Source organism: Sciurus carolinensis, chromosome 13, assembly GCF_902686445.1.
Source record: "Sciurus carolinensis chromosome 13, mSciCar1.2, whole genome shotgun sequence".
In the NCBI taxonomy this organism is placed as follows: Eukaryota; Metazoa; Chordata; class Mammalia; order Rodentia; family Sciuridae; genus Sciurus; species Sciurus carolinensis.
In genome coordinates this window covers 12560110-12583365 of record NC_062225.1, presented here as the reverse complement: position 1 = coordinate 12583365, position 23256 = coordinate 12560110, and the positions used below count along the sequence as shown (strand labels likewise).

Below are 23256 nucleotides of genomic sequence, written 5' to 3'. Positions count from 1 at the left end.
TGATTTTATTTATTTTTGAGGGACTGGCAAGTGTACTACCTCTGAGCTATGTCCCCAACTCCAACTCCTATATTTTAATGTTGAAATTTAGTCATGCTTGGTAGAGCCAGAGAGTCCCTGAGCCTTAATCCTCCATCTCTCCATCCATCCATCCATCCATCCATCCATCCCAGAGTATTACTGAGCAACTACTTTCTGTCAGACACTGATTTTTTCACTAAGTCAGAGCAAACTCCTTCTAAAATAAAAGCAAATCACCAAGCTTGTCTTCAGCGAACTTAAATCTTCTGGTCACACCTGATGTTTGCTTTCAGTTAGCAGAAGTAATGTAGCTTTGAGACTGGTTTTTGAATGACTTTTTGTATCATATAGGTCTATGGATGGTAAAGGACAGTCACAGGAATGTTTGCTTCAAATTGATGTGGGAATGGGGGAGGGGAAAGATTTGCATAGAGGAGGGACACTAAGCTCAGGCACTTGCTTCAACCGCATGGGGGTGAGGAGCAGCTGTTGTGGGGGGTGCTTTGTCTTAGGTTTGATTTTGGACTAATTAGTTTGAGGTATCGACAGGCCTCTGAAAGAAATTGTTGGATAATTATAGAAATAGGAGTCTAGAACCTGGGAGAAAGATGAACTGGAGATGTATACGTGGGGGTCACTGGCAGGGAGGTGGCACTTACAGCTGCAGTAGGGCAAACCTTCTCCCCAGCATCTTCAAGCTCCAAAGGGTTTTCACAGGTTTTAAAGTGAAAAGAAGTTCATTAAAGGAACTTGCTTGCTGTGCCCGAGGTCAGTGAAATTCTGCCACTCACAGGTTTTCTTTTTTTTTTTTTTCCTCCTCATCACATTATCAGACATCAGTTCACCAACTTGGCCTTTGCTCTCTGGGTCCATTAGCGATGAATGTCCAGGGGCACCAAACCCGGGAGGGTTGGTAAGGGCACACTTAACTCTCCTCTCCCGAGCAGCAAGCTTTGTTCTTCCTTTGGGCTGGAGTAGAAGAGCCTCCTCTCTGCTGTCTTTTGTGTCATTGTGAAGTCTCGCCAGATAATTGCTGGTCTTAGTAGGCTTCCTTTAGCTGCCAGAGGGGTTAAGACAGTGCCCCGTGAGAGAGTTGAATCTGCCATTGCGCCTCCTCACAGGCTCAAACATTAGTTTCATTATTTAATTTCTCGCAGAAGGTCCATGAGTATGTTTCTTTATGATAGTTTTTCTATCTTTTCAGTGTCTGATGTAGTAAAGGTCTTTTTTGACTATGCTGCACTGTGACTCTGAACTTCCAGTGCTTTTTCTAGGCATGGAGGTCCGTCATTAGTTATGTTCTGGTTTGTGAGGAACTGACTTACAGCAGGGAGGATTCATTATAAAGATAAGGCAATAAGGAAGACTGACCCCGTATTACTTGCCCAGGGCTGCCATTACAAATGCCATGGACTAGGGCTGGGGCTTATCATATTTTCTCAGAGTGATGGAGGCTGGAAGTCCAAGAACAAAGTGCCAGCAGCGATGGCTTCTGGTGGGGCTCCTTCCTTGGCTGCAGGTGGCCACCATTTCCCTGTGTCCTCACTGGCCCTCCCTCCACCTGGCCCTCTCGGAGGGCTCTTCCTCTTACGTGCACACTGTTCGTGCTGGATCACAACCCCACTCTTGTGGTCTCACTTTAAACTTAATTACCTCTTTGAAGACCCTATCTCCAACAACAGTCACATTCCGAGGTCTTGAAAATTAAGACTTCAACACAGGAATTTGGGGGAGATACAAGTCAACCCCTAAGCTAAGCCCAGAAATAAACATTGCTTTAGGGTGAGGCCTCACAAAGGCACAAGTAGAACCCATCTGGCTTGAGGGGTTTCAGAACCAAGAGTTCTGAGAGTCTTCCAAAGCTAAGGGTCCTGAAACAACAGACTCCTTTCTCGCTTGCAGTCCTTGTCCTCTTCTGTCCATTAGAGTCCTCTCTTCATTACTGTTACTCGAGCACGTGGGATTGTAGAGCACTCCATCTTGAAAAACTACATCTGAGGGAAGAGAAACTTCTGGAAAGTCTCAGCAAGCGAGCCAAGGATCCAACCCGAAAGTGACACATACCACTGCTGGTCAAATTTTTCACACTCAAAACTTGGTCAGGCTTAATTACAGGGTGACAGCTGACCTCAAACGGACTTGAAGTGCCATGCTTTAAGGTGCCTAGGAGGGAGACAGTGCCAAGGGTCATCACAATGTCACTCCAGAATTTCTTCCACCGTGGATGCATTGATCACTCTTTGACTCTGCTGCGCGTTACAGACCTATTCATTTCTCTTCCCACTCTAGTTAGCTGCCACACCATCTACTTAATTATTTTTGCCCAGGTGTTAGTCTTTTATGTGAAGGGATGCTAACAAGTTTTGTGTCTTTCCAACTCAATTCTTCATAGCCCCTTGTTATCCCTTAATCTATGTCATGGTATTTCCCTCTCTATCTGTGGCTAGTCAGTTAGTGCTGTGCTTCTCAGAAGAGTTACCACATCTTATAACCAGGTAGGCAGTTTCACCTCAGACTGTCTCACAGTCTCCAGGATCTAGACGGGCTTCTCCAGGGTGTGTCTATTCATGCCCTTCTGGGAAAGATCTCGTGTTGGAAATAATGTGACTGCACCGGTTGACTCCTTCTCAGACGCCATACTATAGAAGTTACCTTGGAGGATCCTGAGCATGGTGGGGCACTTGATGATCATGACTAGAAAGGCTGGTGGTTACAAAAATGATGCAGTAAATTATCACTGGGACCTCAGCTGTCCATGTCGAAAGCATGCATGAGATTTCATATTAAGACAACAAAATGCTTTCTCACTTTGGTTCTTCATAATAATGAAAGGACAATACATTTAATGGGCCTACTTGGATATAAAGTTTCTTTATTTTATGTGAAGTGATAGAATGTTGACCCAAAGTAAACTGTGAAGAGTGAAGTACATTATTGTAGAGCACCACTAAAAGAGGTTAAGCCGATAAATAAAATAGCATTCTAAATAGTATTAAATGAGTCAAATGACTGCAAGAAGGAAAAATAAACAGCAGGCAAGAAAGAGAAAACAGATAATGTGGTGGACCCAAGTCTAATCATAAGAATAATAAAATTAAATGTTAATGGACTAAACACTCCAAATAAAAGCCAGAGATTACCAGAACTGATTATAAAGCTAGACCAACGTAAATCCTATCTATATAAATGCAATTTCATTATAAAGACACAGAAATTTTAAGGTAAATGGATGCCAAAAGAGATACCAGGCAAACAGCATAAGAATGCAAGTTGGGCAACATTTTCATCAATTAAAATTGATGTAATGAGTATTATGAAGGTAAAGTGGGACATATCATAATAATGAAAAGTTGATTCACAATCTCTACAATTCATACATGGGTATTCACCTAAATGTAGTGTCACTACATACACAAAGTAAAAGTTGACAAATGCAAAGGGAAGAAATGATCATTCTACAATCAGAGTAGGAGATTCAGACACTTCTCACTTTGAAAATGATAGAACAAGTCAGAAAAATATCAGTAAGACAGGGAGGATCTGAACATTATCAATCACCTTGTCTAATAGCTATTCATAGAGCATTATGCCCAACCACTGAAAATAAAACATTCCTTTTAAGTATATGTAGTATACTCACCAAAAAATGGCCATATATTTAGCTGTAAATAAAGACTCAATAGATTTAGTGATACCACAAAGTGAGTTCCTCGTCCACAACAGAATGAAATTAAATATAATAAAGAAATAAAATTTAAGATATCTGGAGAAACTCCAATACTTGGAAATTCAATAAAACACTTCTAAATACTTCATGATTCAAGAAAGAAATAACAAAGGAATTTTAGTTATTATTTTAACTAAATAATAATGAAAATACAACAAACAAAAACCTGTGGAGTATAGTTAAAGAAATGCTTTGAGGAGAATTTATAATATTAAAAGCCTTTTAGTTAAGAGTTGAAAGACCAAAAATCAATGGACTGGAGTTTCTGCCTGAAGAAACAAGAAGAAGAGCAAAGTGAAACCAATGGAAGTCCAAAGAAGGTAAACGTAAGGAGGGTAACAAGTGATAATGATGGAATAACCACTTTAAAACATGGTAACTTGCCTGTATCTTAAAGAAGAAATAATATTTATTCTTCGTACACTCATTCATGTGATTGCTTTCCAACTGTTATGAGACCAACTTTAATTCTGATACCAAAACAAGGCAAAGACATTTCAAGAAAGAAATCAAAGCTATAGCCCAATATCCATCATATTTCCTAATAAAATACTAGAAAAATAAAATTCAGTTTAACATATTAAAAGGCTAAGTAAAATAAGCCAATCCCAAAAAACCAAAGGCCAAATGTTTTCCATGATAAGTGGATGATGATATATAATGGGGGTGGCAGGGTGGGGAGTGAGAGAAGAATGGAGGAACTTTAGATTATGTAGAGGGAAATGAGAGGGAGGGGTGTATGAAAAATGGTGGACTGAGACAGACATCATTACCCTATGTGCATGTATGATTACACGAATGGTATGAATCTACATCCTGCACAACCGTAGAAATGAAATGATGTACCCCATTTGTGTACAATGAATCAAAATGCAGTCTGTAAAAATAAATAAATAGAAAAGAAAGAAAGAAACAAAGAAAGAAAGGAAAATAAGTCAAGACCATCAAAGATATCCCAGAAATACAAGTTTCTAAGCATAGGGGAAATCTATGAATTCAATTCACCATGTTACTATTAACATTAATAAATGACTATATTAATAAAAGTGGAGAACTACTTGACAAAATTCAACACCCCTCAGTGATAAAAACTCACGGAAGGTAAAGAGACTAAGTAGCTTCTTCAACCTGATAAAGGAAATTTATGAAAAATCTATAGCTAGCGTTATACTAAAGGTTACATATCAAGCACTTTTTTCCTAAAATCTGTGGGAGGGGTGGGGGGGAAGGGAAAAAAAATAATGAATCAAACATCATTGCCCTATGTAAACGTATGATTACACAAGTGGTATGCCTTGACTCCATGTACAAATAGAGAAACAACATGTATTCCATTTGTATACAATAATAATAAAAATAAAAATTAAAAAAAAAATCAAAACAATACCCACTCTCAAAACACTGGTTAGGCAAGAGGAAAAAGCTTAAATGTAAGCATAAACGTCACTCAGGGAATAGTGTGCATTCTATATATGGATGACATGATGATATGCAGAAAATCTTCAGGAATCTATGAAACAACTCCTAGAATAAAATACTTATTAGTGAACTTACCAAGGTCACAATGTATTCACTTTCTATCTCTGTGACAAAATACTTGAGATGATCAACGTGATATGAGCAACAGTTTATTTAAGCTCCTGGTTTTAGAGGTTTCAGTCCATGGTCACCTGACCCTATTGCTTTGTGCCTGTGTGAAGCAATACATCATGGCAGAAGAAACCTGTTCAACTCATGGTGCTCAGGAAACAAACAGAGGAAAGGTCTGGGGTTCCATTATCCCCTTCAAAAGCATACCCCCATTGACCTCACTGCCTGCCACCAGTTCCCAATAATGCCATCAGTGAGGAATAAGCCTTTAACATACAAGCCTTTGAGCGACACTTAAGATCCAAACTGTTGCACAAAATATAAGGTTCATGTACAAAAATCAACAGCACTTAATTAGGTAGTGGCAAACAGCTTTACTAGTGGCCAGAGAAAATATTAAACTCTCACTTAAATGTAACGTAAAAACAAAAAGACATAAGTTCAAGAAGGATGTGCAGGACTTTTTCAGTGAGTAGTATAGAACATTGCGGATCTGAATAAAAGGATTTGAAAAATAACAGGACTCAGCATTGTTATCAATTTTCTTCCAACAAGCTGGTAAATTTCAATAAAATCCCAAAACTTTCCCATGAAACTTTTTAAATAGAATTTTTAAATTTATTTATTTTGGGTACTGGGGATTGAACCAAGGGGCACTTAACCACTGAGCCACATCCCCATCCATTTTTTTTTTTTTTTATTTAGTGACAGAGTCTTGCTGAGTTACTTAGGGTCTGGCTAAGTTGCTGAGGCTGGTTATGAACTTGTGATCCTCCTGCCTCAGCCCTCCCAAGCCTCTGAGATTACAGACATGTGCCACCATGCCTGACCTTAAATAGAAATTGATAAAACTAATTCTAAGATCTGTTTGGAAGCTCAAATGACCTAGAATACATGAAGCAATTTTTTAAAAAGAAGAACAAAACTTGAAGATATATTTGAAGGCGTATTATAGTGTCACAATAATTATAATTATACTACAAAATTAATAATATTGATTAAAGAATGGACATGTAAACTATAAAACAGATTAAAACAACCAGGAAGTAGACTTACATAGACAGGTTAATTGACTTTTATCAAATAACAGGCAGTTCAATGGAAGAGGTGTCTTTTCAACAGTTGCTACTGAAATATCTGACAGTTCATGTGTTAAATCATGAAAATCACCTCTTACCTCAAATCCTATTTAAAAACACAAAATGTGTCATAGCCTAAATGTAAAAGTTAAAATTATAAATCTGAAGAAAACATAGGACCAAAATTTCTCTGATTGTGGAGTTCTCAAAGAACAGGAAAAACACAAACAAGCAAACAAAAAGGGGAGATAACACAATAAACTGAATTTTACCAAAATAATACTTTTTGATCTTTAAAATGCACTTTTAGGTAAACAAGAAGACAAGCTAAAGAAGAAGAGAACTTATTCTCTATGCACATATCTGGCAGAGAACTTACAGAGAATATATAAAGAATTTTATAACTCGGGCTGGGGATGCAGCTCAGCTGGTAGAGTGCTTGCCTTGCATTCACAAGACCCTGGGTTCGATCCACAGCACCACAAAAAAAAAAAAAAAAGAAAAAAAAAGAATGTTATAGTTCAATAACAATAAAAACAAAAAGCTTAATTAAAAATTGCCAAATATTTAAGCATGTATATCACAAAAGAAGGCAATATCAGGAGGGTCTGGTGGCTCTAATCTCAGGGACTCAGGAGACTGAGGCAGGAGGATCAAGGAGTTCAAGGCCAACTTTAGCCTTGAACTAAAAAAAAAAAAAAAAAAAAAAAAAATCAGATATCTCAAAAAAAAATTAGAAAAGGGACTGGGATACACTTCTGTAGGAATATAAAATGATGCAATGACTTTGCAAAGCTATCTGTCTGTTTCTTAAAACTTCAACTGTATTACCTAGCCATTCCACTCCCAGGAATATATCTAAGAGAAATAAAAGCATAGATCTGCACAAAAGAATTCTAACATTCACAGTAGCAATAGTCAAATAACCAAAAACTGAGGTAAGGGAGAAGAAATGCTCATTAACAGATGACAGGGTGGCTGAAATTTACTATCACCATGTATTAGAAAATAGTTAGGAATATAAAGAAATAGACCCCTCATACCTGCAATAACAGGAGTAATTTCCAAAAATATTATTCTGAGTTAATGAATTCTGATGCAAAAGAGTTCCTACCATATTATTTAACTCAAGTAAAATGCAAATCCATCTATAATAGATCAGAAGTTTCCTAAGGTTGGGGCCAGAGTACAAGATAAACTTCAAAAGAGGAATGAGGAAACTCCCTGGGTTTGTGGAAATGTTCTATATCTTGAACACACAGTGATTTTATGTATGTACATAATGGCCAGAATTCATTCATTTTAAACGTGGCTTATCGTATGGAAATTATTCCTCCATGAGGTTGATAAGAAAAAAATTCAGCATATTTGGAATTGACCCTCCATCTCTGCTGGGCCTTGGCTGGTGACTGGTGTCAGGCGTCACTGAGTTTCTCCGGGTTAAACAGGCTCAGCACTCTCACAAGGTAGTGTCAGAGTGGCTTATGTTATAATCTGGGAGATTTGCAATTATATCTTGTAAAAGGACCATTTCCTGAGATGATGGGTAAAGAGGGAAAATCTAACCTGTTCTCCATGTGTCACAAACATGTTTGGGATTTAACCTTGACCGAGTTTCCCCTTAACTATTCTCCCCCACCACACACATACACACATACACTATTGTGATTTGAAATGAATTCAAAGACAATAATTTTCCACTGTAATGATACCCAGGACCTACTAGTTTGAAAGGTAAGGATCATGTTGCACACAGTCACGTGGGTTGTGCTGTAAATGCAGTCTTCCTAATTATGTGGCCTTCTGAAAGTGCCCTGACATCGACCGTCAGGGCACACCAGGGTCAAGTTCAGGGCTGCACTGATTGGTTTTCCCAGGCCACTGCGATGAACTGAGGAGCTACTTGTAATCCAGCAAGCTATGCAAAAGGGTTTTTGATTTGTGGCAATAATATTCAAATTATTGAATCTCACTCATGTTTCCCAAGTTTCCTCTGAATTTGAGAGTCAAATAAACCTCATTTAACCTCATTCAAACCTTCCTGTTCTGGACTCATGGAACCTGGTCTGGCTTCTCATCTTGACTCCTCTCCTTTGGAAGTTCAACTCCAGAAATGCAATACCCAGGTTTCCTAAGAAGACCCACACATGGATTGCTCCAAGGTCAGTCAGAGAGTGGAATTAGTCTAAATAAATTCACTGCATCAGGATACAACCACTAAGTTTCTTTTAGATTTATTTTGAAACCATAAGTCACAAATTTCAAATACTCAGATAAGCTTTTCCTGAAAACATGACATCATTTGCTTAAATAAAATAGACCAGTATAATAACAGTTTTGTAGAATATGATTGATGCACAGCTGGACAATAAATAAATCAATATTGTCCATGTGGTCCATAGATCAGACACCCAGAGTGTATTAGATGTGCAAGAAACCTTTTCCCTCCAGAAGGAGGAACCCAAGGGTGAGGAGAACTCTCATAGTCCCGTACAGAGAGACACCAGGGAAGGAGGGATACTGAAAGAGTTTACAAGCTCATCACAGAGTCCTCAGGCCAGGGCACCCGTCAGAGGAGACCAATTCCTTCCAAGAAAGGACCTATATCAGTGTCCCTGCCACATTCCCTAGCTGAGAACAAAACACAAGTAGTAAAATACAGCAGGTGACTGGTCATTTCACTTCCTGCTGCCAGAGATACAAAAGGCTCTCACTGCCACAGATGGAGGGAGGGATGATGGATGCCACACAGGTAGGTGACAGGCAAGCAGGCAGGATTAGAAAGGACAAATTTATAATATTCATAGGGTATTGTCTGGAAGGGATTGTGAGCCAAGCATGGAGGTTTTCTTTAGCTTTTTTTTTTTTCTTAAGATTTCTGAACTTTTGCTTGTATACCTCAGCAAATCAGCAAATCTGGTTTAAGATTTCTGCAAATATTTCTTTTTCGAAGTAACTCCTTTCCTCATATCAGGAGATATACATCACAATATGCATAGTGTGTGTGTTTTCTTGCCTGGGCAAATTCGCACTAAGCTTTCTGATTCTTTTTCTAACTTTCCCACTTTCCCCTTCTCCCAGAAAATGCACTAGAAACTTCTCTTTCCAGAAAGGAAGCAAACTTTTGTTTGCAATCTGTCTACAATTGTTTATCTGACCAAACTTACCAGCCACTAACTGCTTATTGCATTGAAAGTCAAATACCGATCCATTTGGAGGGGATATGTCACAGTTTAGCACCTTTTAAGATTCAAAATGAAATGATTTGTGCTCTAAAAGATTTATAAATCAAGATTGCTAGTCTATAATACAAGTTAACTCTATTTTGTGGATATTTCAGTTACAGAAACTATATTGGGTAGAATGATGGCCATCCCTCCCCAGCACATGTACAAGGTCAAGTCTACCTTGAAACTTAGAACACGACCTTATTTGAAACACAGTGTATTTGGAGATGTGATTAGTTAAGAAGAGAAGAGCTCACACTGGCCCAAAGTGGACCCTAATCTAATGATTGCTGTCCTGTTAAGATGACCTGGTGACACAGAGGAGACACACAGAGGAGGCCATATGAAGAGGTGACAGAGCCTGGAGCGATGTGTCTCTAAGACAAGGAACACTGAGGGCCGACAAAAACCACCAGAAACAAGGAGGAGGCAAGGAGGAATCCTCCCTCAGCCTTGGCACCATCTTGATCCGGGATTTCCAGGCTCCAGAGCAGTGAGAGAATACATTCGAGCCCAGCTTGCAGAACTTTGTTCTTGTAGCTCTGGGACACTACACAGAAATCAGGGCCAGAAGCTGCATGGTGGAGGGCATGTGAACTTGTAATTCCAGGGTCACTAGGCACGCTCCTGTGTCCCTTCTCCCCAGTGGCCAAGTCCATGGGCAGTGAGGCATTGTAGAGGAAGGTTGGTAACTCTTGAGCTCCTTTGAGGAATGACCCTCTTTGCCAACTCACATTCCAAAGCCAAGAGTAATGCTGTAGGATTTTTGAGCTCAATAGAATGTATGGTGTACATAGAATGAATGTATGTTTCGTGACTCCAGGGCCCCCCGAAGCTGGGATGCCCATCCCTATCCATCGGTTGCTTTCACTGCCTCTCTCGGTAGAGGAAACCCCTCTAACAAATGTCGGACCCTGTTTAGAGGAGAGGGCAAATGAGATGAATTGGGGCTTTGTTTTCAATGTATTCCAGCTACTTATGATTATGTACATAACAAGAAACCAACCTAAAGACAGCTTTGCACCTGAGTGATCATTTATTGCCTATCTCACTCTGTGGGAAATCGGCCATGTCTTATCATAAGGGGAGACACCAGGTATGGAGCAGTCCTGGGCGGTGGGGTGAGACTGGGGAGTAGGCTTTGTGGGGAATGACTGCAGCTGTCTGCAGACTACAGACCACGGGGCTAGATTCCACCACCCGGGTTCAGTGTCTGCACAAAATGGTATGCATTCTGGTGATCCCAAACCCAGAAGCTGCCAGGTCACCCTGAAGAACAGAGGGAACTCTGAGGGCATTAGTAAGGAAGAATGGGAATGGAGAGGTCAAAGTGGAACAGTAGGCGCCAGCCTGGGAAACCCTGACAGGCTGCAGAGAGGGGACCACATCCAGAAATAAGAGAAGAGCCGAGTGTGAAGGCAGGTGTGGGTGTCCCCTCCAAGGCTCACTTTGAAATTCAGTTGCCTCATGACAGTGTTGAGAGGTGAGGCCTTTAAAAGGCAAATAAATAGATTAAGGTCAGTATCACAGATTAGATTATCTCCAAGGTGGGTCTGTGGTAAATTTGGGTCCCTCTTGCCTTTCCTGTCTGGCTCAGGTGTGTTTGCCTTTCCTTCCTGTCATGTTCTATGAAGAAGGAAGGCCCCTGCCAGGTACTGGTGCCATGCTCTTGGACTTACCAGCCTCCAGTATTGTGAGCCAAATAAATGTCCATTTTTCATGAGTTGCCCAGTCTTGATATTCTGTTACACAGCAGAAAACAGGCTCGGACAGGGAGGGAATGAAGGGGGAATAGACCCGGTCTTTCCTAGAGTCTTTCCAAGGGGTTCTTTGGTGATTCAGAATATATTTACAGTGACTATTTCCTTGAGTTTTATCTTCTGTCCCCTGTTCTGATTTTTTTTGTTTTCATTTGTCCTGGTAGGTGCAGATAAAGGCAAATAGGTGTATGCTGTGGTTTAGCAGGAGTCCCCAGAGTCTGATATTTTCAAAGCCCTTTGTTTTCTGCAGCTATCTTACTTAATCTGTTTTACACATCTCATTACCCGAATGTCTGCTGCCACTTTACTGTGGCACTTTATAAGATCTTGGCTGTAGAGTGATAAGTACATCCCTGTAATTCCAAAATAAATGTTGAAATATGCAGAGAAATATTAGGAAAATGAAGAGTGTGTATCACACAGACCAGAGTTGTTTGGAGAAGTCAGTGGAATGACGTATAGACACTCCTCAATAGGACCAGTTTCTGATAAAGCCACCCGTTCAGGAGAAAATTCACAAGTTGAAAATGCATCTGATACGCCTAACCTGCTAAGCATCTCAGCTGAGCAACAGAGCTGACTGGGAGCTGCGGATCACCAGCCTGGGAAAAGTTCCAAATTCAAAATTCAAAGTACAGTTTCTACTGAATACATATCTCTTTCACACCACCATAAAGTTGAAAAAAATTGTAAGTCAAATCATCCTAAGTCAGGGACCATCTGTATATGAAGAGTGTAGCAGGTTGGTTCAATCAGGAAAGAGAAATCACACAGTACATCAGGGAGAAAAGTTTATGTAAAATTTATTAACTATGATAAAGTTATAGTTAATAGCTATAGTTAATAGATATAAGGGAACTCTATGGTCCCAAGGGCTAAGAGGGAGGGCATCCCAGGTAGGAGATGCTTGGGTGGGGTTCAGATCTCACTGGGGAAGGTGTAGATCTGGACACTGGGAGGGATCAACAGACTGGAGCTGATCTAGAGTTGCTGGACAAGTAAAGACCACCCCCTGGAAGGTGGGTGGGGTCAGACATAAGCAATGCCAGGTGTAGTGGAAGACTGGACTCCAGGGGCCTTTGGAGGAGATAGCTGCATGCAGGCGAGGGGGTTATGACTCAAAGGGAGGGTGGTACAGAGGACACCAAGGCCACAGACATGCTGGGCCACACTGGGGCTTTCTGTTGGCAGCTTATCATGACCCTGAAGCTGCAGGGTTGCCAAGGGATCCTTTTTGGGAACCACAGCCCAGGCAGGCTCCACCAGAAGTCCTCACCCTCACGTGATTGTCTCGGGAGGGTCTCAAGAAAACTTCATCCTACAGTGTCCCTTCTGCCCCATCTGTTGAGGGAGCCCAACCTAGTGCTCAATTTAAAGGAAAAATGTTTAAAGGAATTCCATTATTTATTACAGAGCAGACATGAAAGGGTGCAATGTTTAAAGGCAATAAATTAGCTTATGCAGAGAATTTGGCAAGGAGACTGGCACATAGTAAGCCCCCGGTTTTTGTTAATAATATTTTTAATTGAAACATAATACATGTACATATTTCTGGGGTATAAGAAAATAATTTGGTCCATGTATACAATATATAATGATCAAATCAGGGTAATTAGCATATTATTTTTCCAGTACCAGGGATTGAACCCACAGGCACCTAACCACTGACTCACATCCCCAGCCCATTTTATTTTTTATTTTGAAACAGGGTCTCCCTAAGTTGCTGAGGCTGGCTTTGAACTTGCCATCTTTCTGCCTCAGCCTCCCCACCGTGGGATTATAGGCATTCACCACCACACCCAGCTAAAATATCAATTGCAAACATTTAACATGTGCTTAGTTACAAGCTGTGAGTATTATACTTCTGATTTGTGAATGTGAATGCATTTAACCTACTTGGAATACATTTAAAAGTTAGATAGCTGTGTTAATATTTGTTGCAGAATTTATGGTTGTGTATTATTTAACTCGCCACAAAGTTGAGAATAGGTGTGTAAAATATTTCTAAGTGCTAACTCTTGTTTATTGTATTTGTTTCATTTTTTTTTGTCCAGGTCTTATACAATATATTAATTGCCTTCACAAAGATGCATAAATTCGAAGACATAGAACCTGTCGACATTTTGGCTGGATGTGCCCGATTCATCATTGTGGGGTGTGGGGGAGTAGTTTTTGGCATCATTTTTGGATTTATTTCTGCATTTATCACACGTTTCACTCAGAATATCTCTGCAATCGAACCGCTCATCGTCTTCATGTTCAGCTATCTGTCTTACTTAGCTGCAGAAACACTCTATCTCTCTGGCATCCTGGCGTGAGTACAATCCAAGTTCCGAGTCTCATAGTCAAATAGAGAAAGTTTAGGGTCACAGAGGGTGAACCCAGCATCTGGAAAAGGCATGACTTCTGCCATTACTCTCCAAAGGTCTTGCAAGATTTAGGATATTTTTTAAACTTTTGTGAGCTCTGATTCAGGTCTTTTGCCAAACAAATATTCTCTCCAAAATTTGCATTTGATCCCGCGATTTGCCTGAGGAGGGCTTAGCAATTACCACACCAATTTAGAACTCACAGCAAAGCTGGTGCAGAGGAAAGCTGGGGAAAGTTCAAGGTTAAAATCCATCTTGGAAGCTTTTTAAATTTACTGTGAAAATTTAATTTTAAAGTAGAAGGGAGCCAGGCCACGGAGAACCTCCATTCCTGGCCTCTACTTTCTGCGGTTCCTTTCAAATCACGTCATAGTTCCATGACGCTTCAGTGTGGAATGAAATTGTGCAGATGGGATAAGACTGGAAATACAGATTTCTTTGTTCTAATGAAGACATTTTTGAGATGTTTATCTTCATGTCCTTGTGAACTTGATATGTTGTTCTTAGACTGAGTTGTCTCAATTTGGCTCATTAAAATCGATCATGTGTTTTTCTCTGTGACATTTTCCTCATATCCAATGCTTCAGGCAGAGATATTTAATTTTATTGTGTAAGAATACCTCTATCAAGTAAATATAAAAATTTAGACTCTAAGCATTTATCCTTTTCCCACCCTAAAAATAACCAAAACCATCAAGACAAAGCAAAGTTCTTTCATTTCCCCATACTTGCTAAATGACTGTAGAACAGAAGCATTTGAAACTAAAGAGTAGTCCATCACATAGTTGTAGGACATTTGTTTAGGTGGAAGAAATCAGGGTCTTCCTAAATTATTCTAACTAACGGAAGTGGATTTATTTTGGTTTAAGGAAGAATAAAGCAGACAGTGAGGGTTGGGACTGACAAAACTCTCAATGAGGGAGGAAAGGTAGAGAAAAGTTCTGCTCCTGATTTGCTGGTGTGAGTTGCCCGCCATTTTGTTATGTGAAAGCCACGCCATATCCACTTTCTCTACCACACTCATTTTCTCCTTAGGGAGAGGGAAAGAGAGAAAACGTGTAGATGATCTGTAGGCAGAGAAGGGGAGCACAGGGGGTACTCTTTCTGGATAAAGACTTGTTTCGTGTATCTATGGCTTTGCCAGTGAGGAGGATATTTTGTGGAGGAGTAAAACTTGTTGCTTCTCTTTGAAATTCTGCTCCCATTGTAGAATCACAGCCTGTGCGGTGACAATGAAAAAGTATGTGGAAGAAAATGTGTCCCAGACATCTTACACGACCATCAAGTATTTCATGAAGATGCTGAGCAGTGTCAGTGAGACCTTGATCTTCATCTTCATGGGCGTATCCACCATTGGGAAGAACCATGAGTGGAACTGGGCCTTCATCTGCTTCACTCTGCTCTTCTGCCAGATCTGGAGAGCCATCAGTAAGAGACAGCAGGGACCCAAGACTCCTACCCAGCTTGTTTTTTAGTTCTCTTATTCCTTTCTGCAATATAAAAAAGTAAGCAGTGAGTTGATGCTGACTGGTTTTACTGGTTAGGGGAGTGTTGGCACTGTGTAGTGACCAGGAATGTTTTCTGTTTGCTCCGTCCATCAGCTCAAAGTTATTAGTGGCTGGCAGATTAGGTTCTGCATGGAAGCTACGAGGAAGCAAAGAATATTTTCTCTTTTAATTGAAGACTGAACTTTTCCATCTACACATTTAAATATAGCTCAGTAAATGTATCCCTTGCACTTCACTTCTTTGCCAATTTTTACCCTCTTGCACCTTAAATCAGATATAGATTATAAACTGTGGGATTTACACATTTGTTACAGGATAAGTGAGATCTCAATTTTGTGTAAGGGAAATACACTTACATATTCCTCTAAATAGCACAACTAGTTTGAGGGTTTAGGGCACGGGTGTATAGCAAACAAAGGGCCAGGAAGTGAATCTTTATTTTAGAAAGAGCTCAATCTTAATTAGTAAGAACAACTATAATTGTAAATGACACCCCCCACCTTGTAAAGTATGCATAATTTTTGAAACTGAGATTCGTGACTTCTAATTTATTTTGTACATTTATATCTTAGGAACCAGAAAAAAAATATTAGGTACTGAACTACAATATTTGTGTTAGAAGCATATTTTCTAATGACTTTGATTAATCTTTTAAAATCAATTACTCAAGGAGAAATGAGAAGCGACTGAGAGCTTACATTGAATGTGTCAATTTCAGATTAACTTAGGATAAATTTTAGGATCTAGGAAAGAATAAGAGAGCAGGAATATTAAAATATTCATAAAAACAGTGGAATATATATGCCTACAGGGTCCCTAGTGGAAAAACAATTCAAGAGACACTGTACACCTTTAAAATTTGAAATCAAATCCTGTCATGGTTATTAACGAGCCATTTGAACTTGGGCAGACATTCATCTATTCAAAAATCTTCCTCCACCACAAAAAATTTTAGTTGTCTTTCAGTTCCAATATTCCACAAATCTACAGGGAAATAGCGTGAATGTCAAGAAAAGTAACATTATAGAGCTTCATCCCAGCCAATAAGAAAAAGAAAAAAAACACAGGTGAAGATTAATATTGTGGATATATCAACATCATTGACCCTTAGTGACCATCTCACGTGACTCTAATCTTATAACTGAGAGAACTGACAGAGCCACCACTAATAGAGGGACCACCTTGACCACATCCCAGTGATTGACAGAGCAGGTGTCCAGAATCCACTTCTCCCACTCGTGGCCTATTCTCTTTCCATCCTGACTCATCATTGCTAATAATAATATTATGAGGTATTATAATGCTCTTGAAGGCCTAGAAATACAAGGCCTTATTTTATGTGATTTATGGATATTAAGTTTGTTTAGTCTTTTTGTCTGTCTTCTGAGGTAAAGACTGGCACCCTCTATTAATGTGTTCTGCATCTATGGATTCAACCAATCACAGATGAAAAGTATTAGAAAAAGAAACACCTTCCTGCAGATTTTTTTTCTAGTCATCATTCCCTAAATAATAGAGTATAGCAACTATTGATATAGTATTTTATTAGGTATCATAAATGATCTAGAGTTGACTAAAAGTATCCAGGAGAATATGCAAGTACCATACCATTTTATAAGAGGGACTTGAGCATCCATGGAATTTGGTATCCCTGGGGGGCCCGGAACCAAGGGATGACTGTCATCTCTGTAATTCAGATGAGGATTCTGAGGGCAAGAAATGACTAAGAAGTTTGCCCAAGTTCACATGACTGGCATGTAGAAAAACCAGGATAAACCAAACAAAAGGAAAAACTTTGAATTCTGCTGTCTTTTTTACTACTCAATGTGCCTTAATAGAGGCTGGGAAGTCTGTAAAGTTTGTGTGGTTGGAAGTCCATGAGTATGTGGAGAGACTCATTCCACTGAAATGCAGCCTCTCCTTTCATCAGTGACAGCTTTCATGGAGGGACCTTTTCTAAGAGGAACCAGCACATTGGTGGTGGCTAAGTCCTGTGGGACACGTGAGGAGGGAGAATCAGTGTGGTAGAAAACACTTCCACGCTGCCCTACCTTTAACTTCAGCGTAAGAAACTCTGGCAAAAGAGTCCCCAGCCCCAGCCCTTGGGAGCCTTCTCACTTATTTGCATTCAACCCCCAAACAAGCAGAGCCAGCCATAAAACATTCAGTTCAACTTTGGAGGCCCTGGTCACTAGACAGCAGAGAGCTTCCTCACATTGGAATCCCAGACCTCTTTTGGGAACCCAGTGAGAATATGAGATAAAAAAATCTTTATTTTCCAAATAACATCCTTGCTTTAACTAAGTTTGAAAGGCATAGCAATCTTTATGAATATAGCTTAGAAACACTACTTTGTGCAAAAAAAAAAAAAATCAAGATTCTATTATTTTAAACACACGTGTGCACAGCACACATGCCAGGAAGTCACCAGAATAGGCTTCCAAGTTGAGGCACCACAGTCTCACCAGGCAACAAGGGAAGGGCTTCCAGAGGCTTCCATTTGGGATGGGCGTCCTTGGGTGTGCTGGAATCAGGTTCCCTTGTTGGAGGGCAGGCAGGGAGACCTCAGCCTCAGCTCACCTGCGCTTGATCCCCACCCGCTCGCGGCCCCTGCTCTAATATGTATCTCCCCCTTTCCAGGCGTATTTACCCTCTTCTATGTCAGTAACCAGTTTCGGACTTTTCCCTTCTCCATCAAGGACCAGTGCATAATTTTCTACAGTGGTGTTCGAGGAGCTGGAAGTTTTTCACTAGCATTTCTGCTTCCTCTGTCTCTTTTTCCTAGGAAGAAACTATTTGTCACTGCCACGCTAGTAGTTATATATTTTACTGCATTTGTTCAGGTTGGTAGATTTCTTCAATGTTTAAAAATAAATAGATCTCCTCAGGACTATGTATTTAATTTTAAAACTACAGATAAAGGGAATTTATCTGGTTAGATCTCTGTTCAATACCCCAACAAGATTCCCAAGAATGTACAGGTCATGTTCATGGTCGGCCACTAAATTCTCCAATGTGATGCCTTTTCATCAACACAACACATTAAGAAAATATCCCTGGATCACAGGCGAAGAGCTACTCTACTATATATCTCTGAAAAGGAGATTCCAATTGTCACTAGAGAGCAAAAGTTTTTTTCTTTTTGTTGGCATCTGCTCTCAATGAACTAATGAAATGCTATTTTAAGGGATGAAATCAAGTTCTTTATGAAAATACAGATAATATCAATTTTTCTTTTTTGGGATGATTTATAAGTTTTTATTTCTTATTTTTTTATTTATACAGACTGCATTTTGATTCATTGTACACAAATGTGGTACAACTTTTCGTTTCTATGGTTGTGCACGATGTAGATTCACACCATTGGTATAATCATGCATATACACAGGGTAACGATGTCTGTCTCAGTCCACCACCTTTCATACCCCTGCCCCCTCCCCACTCTCATTTTCCTGTACGTACTCCAAAGCTCCTCCATTCTTCTCTTACTCACCACCGCCCCCCAAAGAATTAAGAACTAAAGTAAACATTGAAGCACATATTCAGGAAAGGTTAAAAACAAACACATACCAAGGGGTCATTGCAATTGTTTTCATAATGAATATGTTCTCTGTAGTGATGGTCTTCATCTCAGCACAACTCTTCATTTCATTGTTTATGATCTAGGGCATCACAATTGGTCCTCTGGTCAGGTACCTGGATGTCAGAAAGACCAATAAAAAAGAATCCATCAATGAAGAGCTTCATACCCGTGTAAGTTATCTTTTTATCATAACTAATGAGTTCATAAGATGTTTCCCATTTGTTGCCTAGGAGAATGTTCTAGAGATGTGATGAAACTTGGGTACATGTCACTAGACTTGGAGCCTCTTTCCTCCCTCCCTCCATTAAAAGTGACCCTACTAGTTTCCTATTGCTGCTGGAGAGAATCAACACAAGCTTAATGGCTTTAAATAACACGAATGTATTTTCTTGGTGTTATGGATGTCGGCGTTTGAAAGGGGTTGCAGTCAAGATGTGGTGGGGCTATGTTTCCTTTCTGGAGGCTCTGGGGGAGAATCTGTTTTCTTGCATCTTCCAACTTCTAGATGCTTTCTGTGGTCCTTGACTGGTGGCCACTTCCATCCACAAAGCCAGGATTAGGTCTCTCATGCTGCACTGCTGGTTCTTCTGCCTTCCTCCTCCACACTGTGATAGCATTGGGCCCGCATGGATAATCCTAAATGTTTTCTCTATCTTAAGGTCAGTGGATTAGCAACCTTAAGTCCACTGGTCATCTAAGTTCTCCTTTGCATATAAACCAACATATTCACAGGTCTCAAAGATTAAGATACAAACATCTTTGGGAGGCCATTATTCTGCCTACTACATTTTGCTCTCTGTACCTCTAAAATTCGTATCTGTTCCACCTGCAAAATACATTCAGTCTCTTGCAGTACCATGGAAATCTAGATCCATTACAGCATCAACTCCAAGTCCATATCTTATCTAAATCACATCAGTTCAAAAGTCCCAGATATTGTCATCTCAATCATCTGTATCAGGGACTCTTGGTAAAAATCCACCTTAAGGCACAGTTTCACCTCAACCTGTGACAGTCAAAAAACAAGCTATCTCTTCCCTAATTATACTGGAAGGACAGTCACTGGATAATAGGAGTTGACACTCCTTTTCAATAGGGGGGAAAATGGAAGTGAAAATGGAGTCATGGATCCCAAGCAAATTGCCAAGTCCTTCTGAGCAAATTCTATTTGGTTTTAAGGCCTGGAAATAATATTCTTAGATTCTTTACCCTCTGGTTCTCACTCTAGCCTCTGAACCATACTTCCCTTATGTAAAGGTAGCATACGTTCCCAGCTGAGTGGTTTCATTGGCCAGTTTCTTGCCTATAGGATTGTGGGCTCCAACAGTCTTCTTTCATTCTACTCCTTCTTTCTCCCTTTCACTTCAAGCTGGTGATGTTTCCTTAAGGTCCAACACAAAAGGAGACCCAGTAGGAGAAATATGAAAAGATTTGTTCAAGGAATTGGTTACTCTCGTAGGAGCAGGTTAACAAGCTCAAATCCATAGGACAGACCAAGGTGGAAAGGCTAAAATTTGTGGCAGGAACTAAAGTGTCATCCATAAGCAGACTATCTCATTTGGGAAACCTCAACTGTGTTGTAAAGACCTCTCAATTGACCAAATCAAGCCACTGAAATCATCTCAAATTATCTTCCTTGCTTAAGGACAATTGGTTATGAACTTTAATCATATCTACAGACTCACAACAACATCAAGATTTGGTTTTGGTTAAATAATTGGGGACTTGCCTACTCAATTTTATACTTTAGAAGAACTCTCATAGTGACTAATGTTCAAAATTGTCTTACTTCTAAAATAATTTTTCCCTAGGAATATATGGGATCCTCTGTTGTTGTTTTTTAGACATTTAATGGGGGAAAGTACAAAGATTACAAATGTGATTTAGTGGAAGTTTTTGGTGGGACTCCATTCAGGCAAAGATAAAGATGAACTCAATCTGGTTTCTACCTGTTTGAGTTCAACACAATGCCAAGAGAATGACATTCTGTATGACTCCTGGAATTGAGAATTAATGTAGGGAAGATACACACAAAGAGAGGGAGATGCTTCAGCCCATTTATTAAAGAAAATTCTGAAATCATTTCTTGGTTGTTATGCCCTGTGGGGCAATGGATGTGCCTAGCAGTGATTGGGAGCACTTGACATGCTTTCTGTTCAGGAGATGCAAGCTTTCAGGGGATAATTGGGCTGAATAACTACCACAATTCTGTCTCTGAAGGTTCACAATTCTATAGAGGAAAAATAAATGACATCTTCCTAAATCAACACTGAGTTTCATAGCAAAAATTACTTGAGGAACTAGAGTAATTTAAATTCCAGGAAATGCAAACCAAAATTTTCAAGGTCATTTGAAAATATTTAAAGTGACAGAAAGTGATTTGAAATTTGTAGTGCCTTAACCTGACTGTAGATTTTTTTTGTATCTTTCTCTATTTGGATTCATTACTTTGAGAAATAAGGCAATACACCTAAATCTGTAGAACCTGGATATATCACTCCTTTATCAGTTATTCAGTTATTTTTTTTCTCAAAAAAGTTATCATATCCACAGGCAGTTTGTCAATTAAGTATTTAAAGAATAATTTAGGATTTTAATTTGTTTTTCAAAAAGAAAATGTCAGAAACCAGCGTAGACTCCAGTGATTTATAATTTAAATTATTTAGAGATTAATTTGTAATTATTTTAAGTTTGCATTTTCTCCTAAATTCTGTAAATGATTGTGGATGAAGCAAATATAGTATAAGTGACTTGAATGTTGAAATGTTGAAGTGTAAATACATAGATTAAAAAATGGGAAATATAGGTAAATTGTCTTAATATATGTTATTGTAAGAGAATATATGAAGAATTGTATTTTGAGAAGCTGTATAAATTGGATTCTGGTATGTTCTTTTTCTGGCAATGGAATTAAAAGTAACAGTTAATTATTAGACTTTGCATCTACATATTTTCAGTAATGAGAAACTTCCCAGATCATTCTAGGTAAGTATTATCCAAAGCAAATGCCAGTTACCCTGTTTTCATTGCATACTAAGTGAATTATCAAGGAGCTTATCTACAGAGTCTTTCAAACATGAAACTCATTTGGCGTATATGAAAGGCCTGGCATATTTTTGTTACGTGAATAGAGAGGAAGAAAGAGGATATGCTTCAGGAAATTAAAACCTCCTCCAGTTTCCAAAGTGTGTTAGCTTTCCCCGTGTGTCTTTTAGAGTTTGCGTTTCACCAAAAGACATTTTCTTCTGTCTTGGCTTTGGCAGCTGATGGATCACTTGAAGGCTGGAATTGAAGATGTGTGTGGGCAGTGGAGCCACTACCAAGTGAGAGACAAGTAAGGCACTCATGGTTTCAGTACCTGACAAAGGATCCTTGGGAAATTTGGAAGTGGACCAGGAAGATAAAGGAACCATTCCATCCAAGAAGCCCTTGGATATGTCTAGCCTAGAAATGAGATGTCTGCTGGAAGAGGCTGTAAACTGGGTTTAGGTTGCTTGAATCACTACTACCTATGAATGGAGATTAGAAAAGCTGAAGTTTAAAACAAGGACAAGATTCCCCCAGATAAAAGCAGCCGAGGCATGGAATGACTGGCTTCCTGAGGCTGTGAAGGGAGTCTGCTGTACCATTAGGGATCCTGGGGCAGAAGTTCCTCCATGGTGGTGGAAATTCTTCTGCCATACCTCACACTTAGGAACTCATTCTTTTTCCAGATTTAGTCTTAAGAAGAAAGATTGTGGACTTTTAAGTTGTGGGTCATTGGTAGCTAACGTTGTGGGCATGTGTGAGATTATTTTAAGTGTATAAAGGAGATGCTGATGAAAGACAGGGCTGAGGACTCCTGATTATTTGGGGTTGGTAAGGAAAACAAAGGATGTGGCCTGGGAGGCTAGGAGGGAAGCAGGAGTGAGCCAGGATATGGAGAGCACCAAGGAACCACGCAGCATATCAAGAGATGCAGAGGCCAGTGGGGTGGGACCACAGCAGCCCCTGACGGAGAAGGTCAAGGTGGGCTCAGCAGAAAGGATGTCAGATGGGTCATGAAGGCAGGGGAGCTTATCACAGTGGATCAAAGAACTAACAGGAACTATGGCCTCTTGTGGAAAAGGGCAGAAAACTAGAAGATCAAGGCAGTGACCCAGTTAGAGCAAGAGGTGCCATGGTCTGAGCCAAACAGATCCCCAAGCTCAGGAAGTCAGCCCACCACACCTGGAGGGGACTTAACTGATGGAGTCCACCTTCCTCCCAGATCAAGAAACCCATCACCAGATAATAAGCCAGCAGCTGGGGCAGTTATGCTGCCCTCCAAAAATAAAAAATAAAATAAGAAATAAAGCAGCAAACTACTCGGCGAATGTGAATTGATGGGAAATGTTGCAAATGTCAACTCCA

At 39.8% G+C, this 23256-nt stretch overlaps 1 protein-coding gene across 1 annotated transcript in view; it reads left to right on the top strand.

Annotated features, from left to right (window-relative positions):
• Positions 1 to 23256, top strand: part of Slc9a4 (solute carrier family 9 member A4) — a 56379-nt gene that overhangs the window by 15628 nt on the left and 17495 nt on the right. Inside the window, exons 3-7 of the mRNA XM_047523314.1 lie at positions 13459 to 13718; positions 14984 to 15201; positions 17922 to 18124; positions 18948 to 19034; positions 22128 to 22198. Of these exons, the coding sequence (XP_047379270.1) occupies positions 13459 to 13718; positions 14984 to 15201; positions 17922 to 18124; positions 18948 to 19034; positions 22128 to 22198 (839 nt within the window). The remainder of the gene's footprint in view (positions 1 to 13458; positions 13719 to 14983; positions 15202 to 17921; positions 18125 to 18947; positions 19035 to 22127; positions 22199 to 23256) is intronic.